Genomic DNA, 17,679 nt, shown 5'->3' with positions numbered 1-17,679 from the left:
GTATCTTTTAACTACTTAATTTAGTAAATAAAACCTTGAATTAATTATTTGTGAAACTGAAGTTATTTGCGAGTGACTGGGTTTTCACAGCTCCAGAGCTTATCGGCTATTCAGGATGAGAATATAGTCAAATTGAATGTGATTTTATTGTTGGTATAGTAATTACTGGTATAACGATTAATTATAACTACTGATAGAGTTAATTCAAGAGTTTCTCTATATCCAACCCTTAACAACCTCTTACATCTAGATGTTCCGCTAGTGGAACGCCTCACCAATATCCAATGATAGAGCGTGGCGCGAATTACAAACACCTCAAAAATCCAAAAACTTCCATTTTTCAAACATATGACTATTTTACACCATTTTAAAGACAAGACTCCTTTATCTAACTACATTGTCCGATTTCAAAAAGGCTTTACAACGAAAGCAAAACATTAGATTATGTCAGGAGAGTACGCAGCCAGAAATAATCACACACCCATTTTTCAAGCTAGCATATAATGTCACAAAAACCAAAACCACAGCTAAATGCAGCACTAACCTTTGATCTTCATCAGATGACACTCCTAGGACATTATGTTATACAATACATGCATGTTTTGTTCAATCAAGTTCATATTTATATCAAAAAACAGCTTTTTACATTAGCATGTGATGTTCAGAACTAGCATACCCACCGAAAACTTCTGGTGAATTTATTAAATTACTCACGATAAACGTTCACAAAAAACATAACAATTATTTTAAGAATTATAGATACAGAACTCCTTTATGCAATCGCGGTGTCCGATTTTAAAATAGCTTTTCGGTGAAAGCACATTTTGCAATATTCTGAGTAAATAGCCTGGCCATCATGGCTAGCTATTTTGACACCCACCAAGTTTGGCACTCACCAAACTTAGATTTACTATAAGAAAAATTTGATTACCTTTGCTGTTCTTCGTCAGAATGCACTCCCAGGACTTCTACTTCAACACCCAATGTTGTTTTGGTTCCAAATAATCCATAGTTATATCCAAATAGCTGCGTTTTGTTCTTGCGTTCAAGACACTATCCGAAGGGTGACGCGCCGGCGCGTATCGTGACAAAAAATGTCAAAATATTCCATTACTGTACTTCGAAGCATGTCAAACGCTGTTTAAAATCAATTTTTATGCAATTTTTCTCGTAAAATAGCGATAATATTCCAACCGGGAGACCTTGTTTTCATTCAAACACTGAAAATAGAAAATGGAGTCTTCACATGCACGCGCGCACCACTGTCATTTTTCTCAGAACGACCACTTTCCAAAACCCCTACTGTTTTTCGCCCAGGGACTGCAGAGTTATCATTCAACTTTCTGGCGCCTTCTGAGAGCCTATGGGAGCCTTAGAAAATGTCACGTTACAGCAGAGATCCTCTACTTTCGATAAAGAGGCTACAGAAGGCCAAGAAATGGTCAGACAGGGCACTTCCCATATAGAATCTTCTCAGGTTTTGGCCTGCGATATGAGCTCTGTTATACTCACAGACACCATTCAAACAGTTTTAGAAACTTTAGGGTGTTTTCTATCCAAATCAAATAATTATATGCATATTCTATTTTCTGGGCAGGAGTAATAACCAGATTAAATCGGGTCCGTTTTTTATCTGGCCTTGAAAATACTGCCCCCTATCCTAAACAGGTTAATAGTGTCCTTCTTAGATTAATTAGGTTAGGATAACCACATTAATCAAATCAATACATTCTTTCAGTAATTCATCAGTAAATGATCTTGAATATAAATTAGCCTAAAGTCACAACAAACCAAATCCCTATTTGAGGTAAACGGGTAAACTTGTGATTTTACTTGTTTTTTAGTAACTTACCAGCGATTTTCTCATTTTTTTTCTCATCCTTGTTGTGTAGCATGGGGGCTCTGAAAAAACATGAACAAATGATCCAAAAAATAATTTTCTTTAAAAAAAAAATCTCAGTAGTGCTGTGTAATTAATCAAAAGTTTATTTTTGTTTATTTAAATAACTAATTGACCGATGTCGGTTCACTTATTTGAATTTCATTTAGTTTGTTTGTTTGCTTATGTGAGCTCAGTGTACCATTTCTTTAGATTTCTCTCTGGGACATGTTGTCCAACTCACCATAGTTTTAAAGAGCAACTGCCCCTATAAAACAACTTCTCATTTAAAAAACAGCCTCATCGATATGTGTCAGGAACACTTGTTCTACCTTCAAAATTGACTACAAAGTGTAAATAGGATAACTTTGGTCATGTCAGTCTCATCCAAAACAGAGTTTAGTGAGACCTGTGGTCATTACTGCATCATTACTGCATCACAATGTAAATGAAGGTTGGGTTTGTTTCAATCCTTCCCACATGCCTACATCTGAAGTAATCATCAATTCAGAGTGCAGCTGCACGCGACCCAAACATAATGCCCGCGGTAAATTTGATTGACTTTGGGCTAGTTAACGAGAGTCTTGTCTTTAAAATGGTGTAAAATAGTCATATGTTTGAGAAATTGAAGTTATAGCATTTATGAGGTATTTGTATTTCGCGCCACGCGATTCCACTGACTGGTCCCACCTTGCCCAGGGAGGTTAAGACCAATGGTTAATTATGTTAAAATTTCAATAGCTGCAAATTTAATTTACCTAAAAATTCACTTACAAATATTGAAAGCATTTAATAGAAAAACTAAAAGGTGTGCAACATGAAAATATTGTCTCATTTACATTGTGTAATTTATTGATAGTCCCTAACTAGCCCCAGAGATAGGATATCCAAAGTCAAACCAATATCTCCACGGTCGCACACCAGCTGGCTGAAGCTAATTGTCAAAATAATTAGGCTAACTCTTTCCATCTGCAAACACACCCAAGAGACACCCACATTGAACCACTCTCCAAAACCAACTCACGTTTGAATTCAGTCATGGCCGCTAGCAAATATGAAATGAGGCCAAATCAGAAAGTGCAGTCACCCTTTAAGCGCAGAAAACGTGGTAATTAACTACAATGACCTATTCTTGTTGGTTCTTTCCTGGGCAAGCCTGTGGGACTGGCAGACACACGGACAGGAAAAGTGATAGAGAGACACGAGAGAGATAAAGAACAGTTGCTTAGGTATCTCTACCTGACAATACATCTAATTGAATGATAGTTGATAGGAGTCTTAAAAGTATGCCTTATCTACGTTGAAGAACTACTGAAATAGTGATTTTTGTCAGACAGCAGGCAGCTAACCAGCTAGGCTAGACTCTTTGGGTTCTACTAAGCTAACATTGAATTGTTTTAAGATGGTCATACCAAGGATCATTTAGCTATTTGATTTAGAATTTTAGGACCCCTTAAGGTATCAAAAAATGATATCATTAAACATTGAATTTGGCCTTAGTGTTATTAGCCAATAGAAACATTGAATAACAGCTTCATACATGGATAAACAGAGAGAAAAAAAAGGAAATTTGTTCTGAAGTGGCTGTCCTATATCTGAGAGATATAAGAAAGATCAGGATTTTTTTTTTAACATGTCTTTAATCCCTTATTTTGGGCACTAAACTATCTCCATGTATACAATTATTCCATTCACTTTTAAAATGGTTCCCGGCTACCTTCAATCTAGAAGAAAAAGAAACGCACACCTATTAAGGCGAGGTGCTGGCTAACGGAGAAAACTTGACAATAAGGGAGAGCCGCACAAGGAGCTCAGATGAAAAAATGTAATATCCAACGTTTCGACAGCCAAGCTGTCTTCATCAGGGTATGATCACAAACACTGCGAGATGACTCGTTTATATAGTGTCAAAAGACACACAGGTGTCTGTAATCATGGCCAAGTGTGGCCTAATATCATTGGTTAACCCGGCTACCTTCAGACTAGTCTTGTGAGGCTGGTGGGCGTCCTAGAGCAAAACAACCGACATGTACGTGTTCGTGAGTCTCACTTTAGTGTGTCATATTAGTGTGTAGCCCAAACTGTTCAGACGCTACAGATGTTTTCCTTCGAGGGAAGACGGATTTTCGGGATGTCTCATGGTCTGACAAACACCGCTCTTGCTCCGTCACCTTTCACTACAGATACGGAAGAGCGACAATGCAAAAAATCTGATACCTCTAGCTTAAACTGACCGATTTTGATGTTGATTTTTTATTATTATGCTAATTAGATTTCCACAGGGGCATGGACATCAACTATAGGTGGTTAAAAAAGCAAACATCTCCTTTAAAGTTTGCCTTTGAAGTCTATGGAGCTTTTATGAAAATGTAAAATGGTTTTAGTTTAAAAAGTACAAATAGTATCAACAATCTTTTGAAAGGCAATTGAAGTTGAGTTAGTCTGCAAATGTTGACATTGTGTTGGTGTTTGTAGCTGAAATGCTTCAAAAGCAGTGTCGAATCCAAAACTGGCTTTGATGTCTATGGAGCTTTTATGCTAATTTAAAATGGTTAAAGTTGAAGAAATATATAAATGGTATCAAAAAGCTGTATACAAACAGCCTATTTCAGACCGGTCTGCACAGTTTAAAGTTTGAATAACGTTTCTAGCTTAAACGGTTGAAGGATAATTACAGTGGACATGTTTACAATTCAACTCTATGGCCTTTGAAATGCATTGGGATTAATGCATTAAGGTTTTAGTGTGAAAAGTATAAGTACTAGCAAAACATTTTTTTTTTTCAAGCACATTGACCAGTGGCAATCTAGACGTTTTAGAGTTTTTGTTGTTATTTTCATGGTTTTGGCTCTACAGTTTCCAGAGGAAAGTGAATAATAATAAGTATGAACAATTTCTAAAGTTGCTCTTGATTTCAGCAAGCACACCTTGTAATAAAGTAAATACAACTAAAAATAAAAGAATCTTACCCTAACCAAGTTTTTTTTCAATACCTTGTTTGAGTGCTGAGTGTGAAATTGTCTGATATAAGCTGAGTATACTTTAAAAAAAAATACTCTCTCATTGGCCTCCTACAGGTTGAACTGGAGACACTGGCAGTGATAAAGTGGATGCAGAACTATAACTTTGTTCTGTCTGCTAACCTGCATGGTGGGGCAGTGGTGGCCAACTACCCCTTTGACAAATCAAGAGACCCCCGCATCAGAGGCAAGACCACATACTCCGCAACTCCAGATGACAAGATATTCAAGAAGGTACGGGTGCATTAAAAAAAGCTGAGTCACATTATAGCGCATGTTGAACAGGGGCGAAAATCTGATATCAACTTTGGGGGGACAATTACATGAAATTTTCTCAAGAGCAATTCCTGAGGGGGACACCAAAAGTAGTGCTGTAACACATAGCCTACATTGTAATATGGTAAATGTATATTGAGGAACCAAAGAAATAAGGTGTTTGCCGTACTCCTAACTACCGGTACCCAAAACTACACAACTACTCACAACAGCAATACCATTGCCTTTAACAAATCTTAGTTCAGTCACCAGTTTAAGTTGAGAGTGGGGGTATCCATGGCATTTTCCAATTATGTTCCTATTTTACAAGTCAAAAAAATTGAGAACCTTTCATAATGTTGCCAAACAAAGACTCAACAAACTTACCTGAGACTCCGTCTCTGCCAGTCTGTCCCTGTATATCTGTCCCCAACTCTGCTGTCTGTGTGCCATCTGTTGCCTGCTCTGCCTAATGACATCATTGTGAAACATTTCCATTAGAATTTCATTTCTTTCTTATGAACATTTTATCAACTAGTCTTTGAGATATTAGGCTACTAGGGTTCTTACTTTGCGTTTTGGTGTACTGAAAAATACTCTGATGTCCGTCTTTTATTTTTCTGCCATTTTTCTACCTGGCTGGCTGGCTACACACACACACAGTGTGTAGGTTATTTACAGTAGGAGATGGGCTTCTATCATCTTATCTTTTATCATTCTATTTGGGCTTCGATCTAAAAGGTAGCTAGCAAATGTGAAACGGATTAAAATGACAAGAGTTGACAGCTGTATGAGTTCACCATTTACACAACATATGCTGCAACCTTTTGTAATTTTAATAGTTTGTTTCATATTGGCTGGCTTCCAACAATAGCTGAATTTGCAAAGCAAGCGAGCACCAATTCCATTTCAGTGGTGTTTGCTATAATCTTTGCTACCCGGGTTAAATAAAATAAATAAATAAAAGTTCCCTTGCGACAATTTAGCTTTTGCAACGAGACCATTAAATATATTTAAGACAATGGTAGAAGAGAGTGTAGTTCTGTTCAGTTTGGACTTCAGTTTATTGCTAACCTTATCACAGGGACTTTGAAGCACTAACTTACATCATCTGCATGCTGATCTCGGAATAAATTGACGATAGCAAAGATTCCATCTTTGACGAGGCCACATAAATGGAATAGGTACTAGCTAGCTTAATAGTTAATATTTGCGCGCTAGCTCTGCATATTCAGCTAGTGTGTGTGCGTGATTGACTGGATTAACCTCACGTCAGTTACGTTCATTGAGTGCCTTTCAGACAGTAGACACGACCCCTCTGTTACCTAGCAAGCTAAGGAACTGGCAGTGGATCAAACCATTGTGAGGAAAAGGGTGGGGGGGTCACAATCTTTTGAAACTTAAAAACGCGCTATTAAGTGTCTATAATCAGCACAATTGCTTTCATTGCGTATTATTAATATTATTTAAATTACATAGTTATGTTTCAGTGATATATTGGGGGGGACAAATCATATTTTTCCCAGGATGGGGGGGCCAGGATTTCCGCCCCTGATGTTGAAACGTGTCTTTGTGTACTTACAGTTGGCCAGGACGTATTCGTATGCCCACAGTTGGATGCATAAGGGGTGGAATTGTGGAGATTTTTTTGATGAAGGGATCACCAATGGAGCCAGCTGGTACTCTCTGTCCAAAGGTGAGTTTAAAGGTCCTGCATTGATACTTGTATGAACCCATATCAAAGTGTGACGACCAAAGTATGAAAAATGACTGTTGCTGGTACATTGATAATGTTTGATCATGAAGTTACTGGCTTTTAGTGATGGGATGTTTGGATATTTTGACTCATTTCGTTCTTTAGATTCAGTAATGCCGAGAGCACGTAGGACCACCCCTACCGGTGAATGATTATCTAAAGACTTGAAAGAATCATGATTCTACAGGCCTCTCGTTCACAATGGGGGGCATATTGGAGCTGTCATCTATGACTGAGACGTATACAAGTGTGCTTCAAACAATGTACATTTGTGACTCACAACTTGGAATCGGTCTTATGTAGCAACATTTTAAGTTCTGTTTTTTACATTGGATTAAATTAAAGACTCAGCTACAAAATGCTTTATCATTGAAAGATTAGTGGAATCTGTGTGGGTAGCTGGACAGGTAGGATGACTGACAGTGAGGGTGGTCACGGGTCAGGTGACAGAGGAATGGATGAGACTGAGGCAGGAATTCCTTTAACCATAAAGTGGTATATTTACTGAGTAGTCTGTGCTGCATAACAAAGGAAACAGAATAACGTGTATCCAATCAAATCCATCATCACAAAGATCTAATCATAACAATCATTCATTGTGAACATCATTTAGGGAATTCAACAATCCAGTTCATTAATAAGTCAATAGGAATCATCGGTGAGTAATTTAGGCTCGTAACTATTTATCATAAATCATGAAAGAATACAAACAGTGATCGGTTATTCAATCTATAGTCGCCATTAGTTGGATATCAGAGCCGATCAGTTCAACAAACAATTACTTTCTTATTTCACCCTTTCAAGTGTCATCATGTGTACATGGAATTTCATTACATATTAACCATACCAATTGCATAATTGGCCTATTATGATCTGTAGGGCCGGAATCATTGACCATTCACATTAGACAAAATGTTTGAAGCGTGCGCTCCTAGCCACGCGATAATAACTTCAAACAATAACTGATGGCCCACTCTCCCGATCACAACAGATAGTTCAGATGAAAGTTAAGATGAAAGGTAACAGAGTCGGTGGACTTACGTGGATTCCTGGACGCACAGAACTTCTGGATTTGACCGAGTGAAGGAAGAGAAAGCAACGCGATCAGGTGATGGTGATTTCCTCCTTTTATGGAGTGGAGATCTGTCGGACATTTCCGCCTGACCTAATTAAAGCACCCCTGGCCCAGATGAGTAAGTGGCAATGAATTAAAGGATTATTCCACCAACTCCGTGGGCTTTTTCTACAATCATACACTGCATTTGAGGAAACAATGGGAAAGTAATTCTGCTTTAAAAGTTGATCAACTTGTAAACTCGCTTTGACAAAAGTCTTTCAATGTTTTGGTACTACTATTGGAGAGCCCTTCTTTGTCTACACCCATTCAGCATTGTTCACACCCTCTTAACCTGTTATGGCTAGGGGGCAGTATTTTCACGGCTGGATAAAAAACGTACCCGATTTAATCTGGTTACTACTCCTGCCCAGTAACTAGAATATGCATATAATTATTGGCTTTGGATAGAAAACACCCTAAAGTTTCTAAAACTGTTTGAATGGTGTCTGTGAGTATAACAGAACTCATATGGCAGGCAAAAACCTGAGAAGATTTCATGCAGGAAGTGGCCTGTCTGACAAGGTGTCGTTCTTCTTGTCTCTGTTTATTGAAGAGTGAGGATCTTAGCTGTCCCGTGACACTTCCTACGGCTGCCATAGTGTCTCAGAAGGCGGTAAAAAGCTGAATCGTGGCTTTGCAGGCTCTGGCTGAAAAAAAGTATCGCGTTTGGGTAGTGGCTGGTTACAGTACTGTGAGACTCAGGCTCGTGCCCGCGTCGACCGAAAGCTTTGTTTACTTTCCTCTGTTTAGCTAAATGGACATTCCCGGTCGGAATATTATCGCTTTTTTACGAGAAAAATGGCATAAAAATTGATTTTAAACAGCGGTTGACATGCTTCGAAGTACGGTAATGGAATATTTAGATTTTTTTTGTCACGAATTGCGCCATGCGCGCGACTCTTCTTTACCATTCGGATAGTGTCTGGGACGCACGAACAAAACGCCGCTATTCGGATATAACGATGGATTATTTTGGACCAAACCAACATTTGTTATTGAAGTAGCAGTCCTGGGTGTGCATTCTGACGAAGACAACAAAAGGTAATCAAACTTTTATAATAGTAAATCTGATATTGGTGAGTGCTAAACTTGCGGGGTGTCTAAATAGCTAGCCCGTGATGCCTGGGCTATGTACTTAGAATATTGCAAAATGTGCTTTCACCAAAAAGCTATTTTAAAATCGGACATATCGAGTGCATAGACGAGTTCTGTATCTATAATTCTTAAAATAATTGTTATGCTTTTTGTGAACGTTTATCGTGAGTAATTTAGGAAATTGTTAGCAAATTCCTCCGGAAGTTTGCGTTGGGTATGCTAGTTCTGAACGTCACATGCTAATGTAAAAAGCTGTTTTTTGATATAAATATGAACTTCATTGAACAAACGATGCATGTATTGTATAACATAATGTCCTAGGTGTGTCATCTGATGAAGATCATCAAAGGTTAGTGCTGCATTTAGCTGTCTTCTGGGTTTTTGTGACATTATATGCTAGCTTGAAAAATGGGTGTCTGATTATTTCTGGCTTGGTACTCTGCTGACATAATCTAATGTTTTGCTTTCGCTGTAAAGCCTTTTTGAAATCGGACATTTATTGTGGAACTGGGATTCCTCGGAGTGCATTCCGATGAAGATCATTAAAGGTAAGTGAATATTTATAACACTATTTCTGACTTCTGTTGACAACATGGCGGGTGTCTGTATGGCTTGTTTTGGTGGCTGAGCACTGTACTCAGATTATTGCAAGGTGTGCTTTCGCCGTGAAGCTTTTTTGAAATCTGACACAGCGGTTGCATTAAGGAGAGTTTATCTTTAATTCTATGCATAACGCTTGTATATTTCATCAAAGTTTATGATAAGTATTTCTGTAAATTGATGTGGCTCTCAGCAAATTCGCCGGAGTTTTGGAGGCAAAACATTACTGAACATAATGCGCCAATGTAAACTGAGATTTTTGGATATAAATATGAACTTTATCGAACAAAACATACATGTATTGTGTAACATGAAGTCCTATGAGTGCCATCTGATGAAGATCATCAAAGGTTAGTGATTCATTTTATCTCTATTTCTGCTTTTTGTGACTCCTCTCTTTGGCTGGAAAATGGCTGTATGTTTTTTTTGTGACTAGGCGCTGACCTAACATAGTCAATTGGCGTGCTTTCGCCGTAAAGCCTTTTTGAAATCTGACACGATGGCAAGATTAACAAGAAGTTAAGCTTTTAATTTGGTGTATTGCACTTGTGAATGTATGAAAGTTAAATATTTCTAATAAAAAAAATATATGAATTTCGCGCTCTGCCATTTCACCGGATATTGTCGAGGGGTTCTGCTAGCGGGTGGTGAGTTATTCACAATTTTCGATGAACAAATAAGGTTTTAAATGTAAGATGGTTAAAGAGCAAAATGATTGATTATTATTTGTGCCCTGGTCCTATTTGAGCTCTTTGTCACGTCTCACGGCTGGGTTGTGACAATTCACACTCATTCTTATGTTTAATAAATGTATAATATAGTGTGTGTGTGTGTGTGTGTGTGTGTGTGTGTGTGTGTGTGTGTGTGTGTGTGGAAGGAAGGAAGGAATACAATGATGGCAACAAAAAAACATTTGAGAGTGCGCTGACCCTGCTGCTAGAGGGGTTACAGCTGGATGTTGAATGTTTGAAGGGGTACAGGACTATTCAAAGTTTGGGAACCACTGATCTAAGTGAGTTTCAGGAATATGAACGTCATCTCTTACTAGCAAGTTATTAATTTCGTTAACCTTGTTTCTTAAGCTACATATGTTAACATGGGCTTTTTTGAGCACTTTTCTGGGATGTTTGCTTATTTCCATTGTTTTACTGGGAAGCTTAGCAGAAGTAGATATTCTCATGTTTATTTATGTTAGTGCAGGGTGAGCTGCACACAGTGGACTTCCTACACACCGCCTCAGTGACAACAGCATAAATCTGGTTCATAGGCACATGGATAGGACATTGTTTTTGCACCAGGAACAGTAACATTTCTTACCATGGAGCTGCCCAAAATCATGGCTGGCGAGAAGGACGAGGAAATCCACACACTCCCGCGCTTCAAGGATGATGCAGGCCTCCGATAGATGGAGAAGCCTCGCTCGTTCCAGAGCAGGAACGGAAGTTTGTTGACGTCGATTTCTAATTGTAGGGGAAGGAGTTGGAGTAGAAACAGTGGCCGCAGACACAGGTATCCCCAGTGATGAAGGTGCAGGAAGATCAGGCTCCAGGGCAGCAGACTATTCATTGTTTATATCCGCTCCGGGCCTCTCGTTGGGAGTGTAGACAACTTTGCGGGAGACCACTGTCTTCAGCTTCCATGGCTCGTGACATACGACCATCGTTTATTGCCATGCTCCTCTTGCTGTGCTCCTTCGTCTCCGCTATCAGATATGGGGGAGGAGAGGCACGAGATGGCTTCCCTGGCGAACGGACTCCGGGCAACACCGGCCAGTTGGAATAATGGAATTGCATGCACGAATTACGTCCAGCCACCGGCGCAGATAAGGTAAACATTCGCCAGTTTCTTATGTAGGCTGGTGACCTGCGTGATTAAGGAAGCCACCTTAAGCCTATTATCTTCAGCAAGCAAACAGTTGTGGCATTGGAACTCTGAGTGATCCAGTTTGTCCCAAAACAAAGCGTAGTAGATACATCTCCTACAGTGTATGGAACTGTTCATTTACTTCTCTAGACAAAGAGGGCTCCATTGGAAAACTCATCTGGGACCAACTTCGTTAGCTTGACGGCTAACATTAGCAGCTTAGCTAGGTTAGTGGCTCTTTCAAGCAGACTTTAACCTGTCAGTTAAGCGGGACTCTGGAACAAGAAATAGCGGCCCTAGCTCTTAAAAGCTAACCGCGTCACAGAATCCATGCAAAAACAACTTTGTTATTTATGTTTATCAAAGTTTGGTTATGTTTTAGTTATAATAACAAACCAAGTGTTTCCAGCATAGTGTTCAGCTGCGCACTCTTATGTAGTGACACACTGTTGACAACGTGAGTATTGGAGGAAACAAAGTGGAGAGGACAATATCAGTGTCACGGGACCCAGGGGAGCAGGTGTCATCCGATAGCATGGTAGAGCTGGTGTCCAATACATGGAGGGGGGAGGGGGGGGGTCAAGGTAAGCAACTTCGATGGTGTCTTTGTCCATAATGTCATCTGTCAAGGAAAAACACTGATCTCCAAATTCACTGTCCATGTACTGTAGATTAAAATCCCCTTGAAGCTGAAATGTCTCTGGCACAATTGAGCTAAGATCAGTGATGGTAGCAGGTATTCCAGAAGGCAATACAAGCTTCCGAATATCAGGGTTCTCCATGACCCGCAGTCTGGCAAGCATTTCTGTTGTATAAAGAAAGAGATCCTGTAACAAGAATAAAATGTATGTTAGTTATCATATTGGCAATTCTCAACAAAAAGGTGTATCGGTATCACATTCAATCACAAGTAAAGTGCTGCATACTAGTTCAATATTAGACCATTTATTTTGAAAACATCTCCAAGACTCCTTATAAACATTTTAAATGATGTGCAAAATATACATCTAAAATAGTTGTATGACCAATGTAGAGTGTTTCAACCCAAGATGTTGTATATTGGGTGGAATGGGGGTTATATGAAAAGTTGAAATGCATGGCTTACAAAATGAAATGCATGGCTTATAGTAGTTACATGTACAGTAATTACTACAATATTATATTTCACAGGATATATCAAAATGTCAGTTCTTACAATGTTGTTATAAAGAAAAGTATCATAACTACAATGTTTCTACACAGGAACAAGCAACTTAATGTGAAGTGAAACACATGAATTACTCATGTAATTACTATGTTACAACGATGTCAGACAGACACCCAATACAGTACATGTAGTTGTGGTCAATAGGAATCCATCTTAATCTAAGAACATTTTTGTTACAGCACCTTAGTAACTACACTATGTACTTTCAATATTATTAAATATTTGGCAGGGTATATCACACGTTCAGTTATTACAATGTTATAAAGAAAGGTATTGTAATTATAATGTTTCCACACAGGAACAAGCAACTTGATGTAAATTCTGTGATTATCTTTCGTGGAAGGTGTACAGACTGCTCTCTCCACTGCACATCTGGAGCAAGCGTCAACCACTCACAATATTTTGTTTACTTTTTTATTATCATTTACAACCAGAACATGCTGTATCCTTAACAGTTAACAGCTTCATGAGGTAGACACCTTGAATGCATTTCAATTAACAGGTGTGCCTTATTCATTTGTGGAATTTATTTCCTTCTTAATGCGTTGGAGCCAATCAGTTGTGTTGTGACAAGGTAGGGGTGGTATACAGAAGGTAGCCCTATTTGGTAAAAGACCAAGTCCAAATTATGGCAAGAACAGCTCAAATAAGCAAAGAGAAACAACAGCCAACTATTACTTGACGACATCAAGGTCAGTCAATACGGAAAATGTAAACTTTGAAAGTTTCTTCAAGTGAAGTCGCAAAAACCATCAAGCGCTATGATGAATCTGGCTCTCATGAGGACCACCAAGGAAAGGAAGATCCAGAGTTACCTCTGCTGCAGAGGATACATTCATTAGAGTTAACTGCACATCAGATTGCAGCCCAAATAAATGCTTCACAGAGTTCAAGTAACAGACACATCTCAACATCAACTGTTCAGAGGAGACTGCATGTATCAGGCCTTCATGGTCGAATTGCAAAGAACAGCAAAGAAAACACTACTAAAGGACACCAATACCAAGAAAAGACTTGCTTGGGCCAAGAAACACGAGCAATGGACCATAGACTGGTGGAAATCTGTCCTTTGGTCTGTCTAAATTTGAGATTTTTGGTTCCAACTGCTGTGTCTTTGTGAGATGCATAGTAGGTGAACAGAGGAGGTGTGATGGTGTGGGGGTGCTTTGCTGGTGACACTTTCACTGATTTATTTTCAATTCAAGGCACACTTAACCAGCATGGCTACCACAGCATTCTGCAGCGATTAGCCATCCCATCTGGTTTGCGCTTAGTCCCACTATCATTTGTTTTTCAACAGGACAGTGACCCAAAACACACCTCCAGGCTGTGTAAAGGCTATTTGACCAAGAAGAAGAGTGATGGAGTGCTGCATCAGATGACCTGACCTCAACAATCACTCAACCCAATTGAGATGGTTTGGGATGAGTTGGACCACAGAGTGAAGGAAAAGCAGCTAACAAGTGCTCACGATATGTGGGTACTCCTTCAAGACTGTTGAAAAAGCCTTCCTCATGAAGCTGGTTAAGAGAATGCCAAGAATGTGCAAAGGCAAAGGGGGACTACTTTGAAGAAGGCAAAGGGGGACTACTTTGAAGAATCTAAAATATATTTTGATTTGTTTAATACTTTTTTGGATACTCCATGATTGCATAGTTTTGATGTCTTCACTATTGTTCTATAATGTAGAAAATAGTAAAAATAAAGAAAAACCCTTGATTGAGTAGGTGTGTCAACTTTTTGATTGGTACTGTACATACAGTGCCTTGCGAAAGTATTCGGCCCCCTTGAACTTTTCGACCTTTTGCCACATTTCAGGCTTCAAACATAAAGATATAAAACTGTAATTTTTTTGTGAAGAATCAACAACAAGTGGGACACAATTATGAAGTGGAACGAAATTTATTGGATATTTCAAACTTTTTTAACAAATAAAAAACTGAAAAATTGGGCGTGCAAAATTATTCAGCCCCTTTACTTTCAGTGCAGCAAACTCTCTCCAGAAGTTCAGTGAGGATCTCTGAATGATCCAATGTTGACCTAAATGACTAATGATGATAAATAGAATCAACCTGTGTGTAATCAAGTCTCCGTATAAATGCACCTGCTCTGTGATAGTCTCAGAGGTCCGTTTAAAGCGCAGAGAGCATCATGAAGAACAAGGAACACACCAGGCAGGTCCGAGATACTGTTGTGGAGAAGTTTAAAGCCGGATTTGGATACAAAAAGATTTCCCAAGCTTTAACCTCTTACATCTAGACGTTCCGCTAGCGGAACACCTGCTCCAATATCCAATGATAGGCGTGGCACGAATGACAAATTCCTCAAAAATACAAAAACTTCAATTTTTCAAACATATGACTATTTCACAGCATTTTAAAGACAAGACTCTCCTTTATCTAACCACACTGTCCGATTTCAAAAAGGCTTTACAGCGAAAGCAAAACATTAGATTATGTCAGCAGAGTACCCAGCCAGAAATAATCAGACACCCATTTTTCAAGCTAGCATATAATGTCACAAAAACCCAGAAGACAGCTAAATGCAGCACTAACCTTTGATGATCTTCATCAGATGACACACCTAGGAATATATGTTATACAATACATGCATGTTTTGTTCAATCAAGTTCATATTTATATCAAAAAACAGCTTTTTACATTAGCATGTGACGTTCAGAACTAGCATACCCCCCGCAAACTTCCGGGGAATTTACTAACAATTTACTAAATTACTCACGATAAACGTTCACAAAAAGCATAACAATTATTTTAAGAATTATAGATACAGAACTCGTCTATGCACTCGATATGTCCGATTTTAAAATAGCTTTTTGGTGAAAGCACATTTTGCAATATTCTAAGTACATAGCCCAGCCATCACGGGCTAACTATTTAGACACCCGGCAAGTTTAGCCTTCACCAAAATCAGATTTACTATTATAAAAGTTTGATTACCTTTTGTTGTCTTCGTCAGAATGCACTCCCAGGACTGCTACTTCAATAACAAATGTTGGTTTGGTCCCAAATAATCCATCGTTATATCCGAATAGCGGCGTTTTGTTCGTGCGTTCCAGAAACTATCCGAAATGGTAAATCAGGGTCGCCCGCATGGCGCAATTCGTGACAAAAAAATTCTAAATATTCCATTACCGTACTTCGAAGCATGTCAACCGCTGTTTAAAATCAATTTTTATGCAATTTATCTCGTAAAAAAGCGATAATATTCCGACCGGGAATCTCCTCTTCGGCAAACAGAGGAAAAATCACAAAGACGGGGGCGGCCGCGGCACGCGCCTAAGCCCACAGTCCCTTGATCGGCCACTTGAGAAAGGCGATAATGTGTTTCAGCCTGGGGCTGGGATGACGACATTCAGGTTTTTCCCGGGCTCTGAGCGCCCATGGAAGACGTAGGAAGTGTCACGTTAGAGCAGAGATCCTTTGTAAAAGATAGAGATGGCAAAGAAGTTCAAGAAATGGTCAGACAGGATTCCTGTAAAGGAATCTCTCAGGTTTTGACCTGCCATTTGAGTTCTGTTATACTCACAGACACCATTCAAACAATTTTAGAAACTTTGGAGTGTTTTCTATCCAAAGCCAATAATTATATGCATATTCTAGTTACTGGGAAGGAGTTTTGCAAGGAGGAATGGGCAAAAATGTCAGTCTCTCGATGTGCAAAACTGATAGAGACATACCCCAAGCGACTTACAGCTGTAATCGCAGCAAAAGGTGGCGCTACAAAGTATTAACTTAAGGGGGCTGAATAATTTTGCACGCCCAATTTTTCAGTTTTTTATTTGTTAAAAAGTTTGAAATATCCAATAAATTTCGTTCCACTTCATGATTGTGTCCCACTTGTTGTTGATTCTTCACAAAAAATTACAGTTTTATAGATTTATGTTTGAAGCCTGAAATGTGGCAAAAGGTCGAAAAGTTCAAGGGGGCCGAATACTTTCGCAAGGCACTGTATGTATATATTTCCTTCTGCCATAATTCAAATAACATTACATCTTATCACAAATAGTTTCATGTTTAATCACATACAGTTCACAATATTTAGATGTAAACCTGACAGCTGGGAAATGTACACTTTAAGAGATACCGTTATGTGTGTTACCTGTCCTTCATGAGATCACCAAATGAAACACACTCATCATAACTGTCTCTTAAGTGTCCACGGACCATTCCCACATTCTCAAAAGCATAAATGTTGTTTAAATCTCCCATTTTGGGGATTTAGGAGTTTGACAAGAGAGGTGCTTTATTCTCTTTGAATCTCTCAATACTGCATGTCAGTTTCTACCAGGTATTTATGACCTGTCATAAAACTGGAGAGAGGGGGGGGGGTGCTATGATCCTCCACCAGGGCATGCCATGACAGTCCCCCTCTGGTGGTTTGAATCTTGTGATTATCCTGCAAGTTGCAAACAAACATAAAATAATGACCACGTGATGTTCTGATTGTAGATCATCGTTGTAGTCCCCCTCTCTGGTGGTTGACCTTGGTAGGCTCTCTGAAAGCGGAGCAGTCAAGGATGGGCACCGGATGTCCAGCTGGTAATCACCGTTGCAGTCCCCCTCTGGTCGTCCAGAGTGGAAGATCTGGGCAATAACTTAGGCAGATGTTAACAACACACACAGACTCACGAAATATAGAATTACATTTCTTCCCAAATGAGCGGCATTGTGGCACTAAGTTATGGTTGTATGGGGACTTTGTTTATGGCTCTATCCTTCCTAAGTGTCAAAGGAACTGAAACGAAAAGGAATGAAAGCATAAACAACATATACAGTTATCACACCAAAATCATCTAATTTATGCTTACATAAGCGCACATGTCAAGGGAAAGAACCAAGTATCCTGGTAGGTTGCAAACTGTTCAGA

General features: G+C 39.1%; 1 protein-coding gene across 2 annotated transcripts in view; it reads left to right on the top strand.

The window, feature by feature from the left end:
- Positions 1–17,679, top strand: part of cpn1 (carboxypeptidase N, polypeptide 1) — a 183,250-nt gene that overhangs the window by 100,701 nt on the left and 64,870 nt on the right. For both annotated transcript variants that reach the window (XM_045701860.1, NM_001141729.1), the window contains 2 exons: positions 4,957–5,133; positions 6,739–6,850. In XM_045701860.1, the coding sequence (XP_045557816.1) occupies positions 4,957–5,133; positions 6,739–6,850 (289 nt within the window). The remainder of the gene's footprint in view (positions 1–4,956; positions 5,134–6,738; positions 6,851–17,679) is intronic.

The sequence above is a fragment of the Salmo salar genome, chromosome ssa19 (assembly GCF_905237065.1).
Source record: "Salmo salar chromosome ssa19, Ssal_v3.1, whole genome shotgun sequence".
NCBI classification, from domain to species: domain Eukaryota; kingdom Metazoa; phylum Chordata; class Actinopteri; order Salmoniformes; family Salmonidae; genus Salmo; species Salmo salar.
Note: the sequence above shows the minus strand (reverse complement) of the source record. Positions and strands in the feature narration are given on the sequence as shown.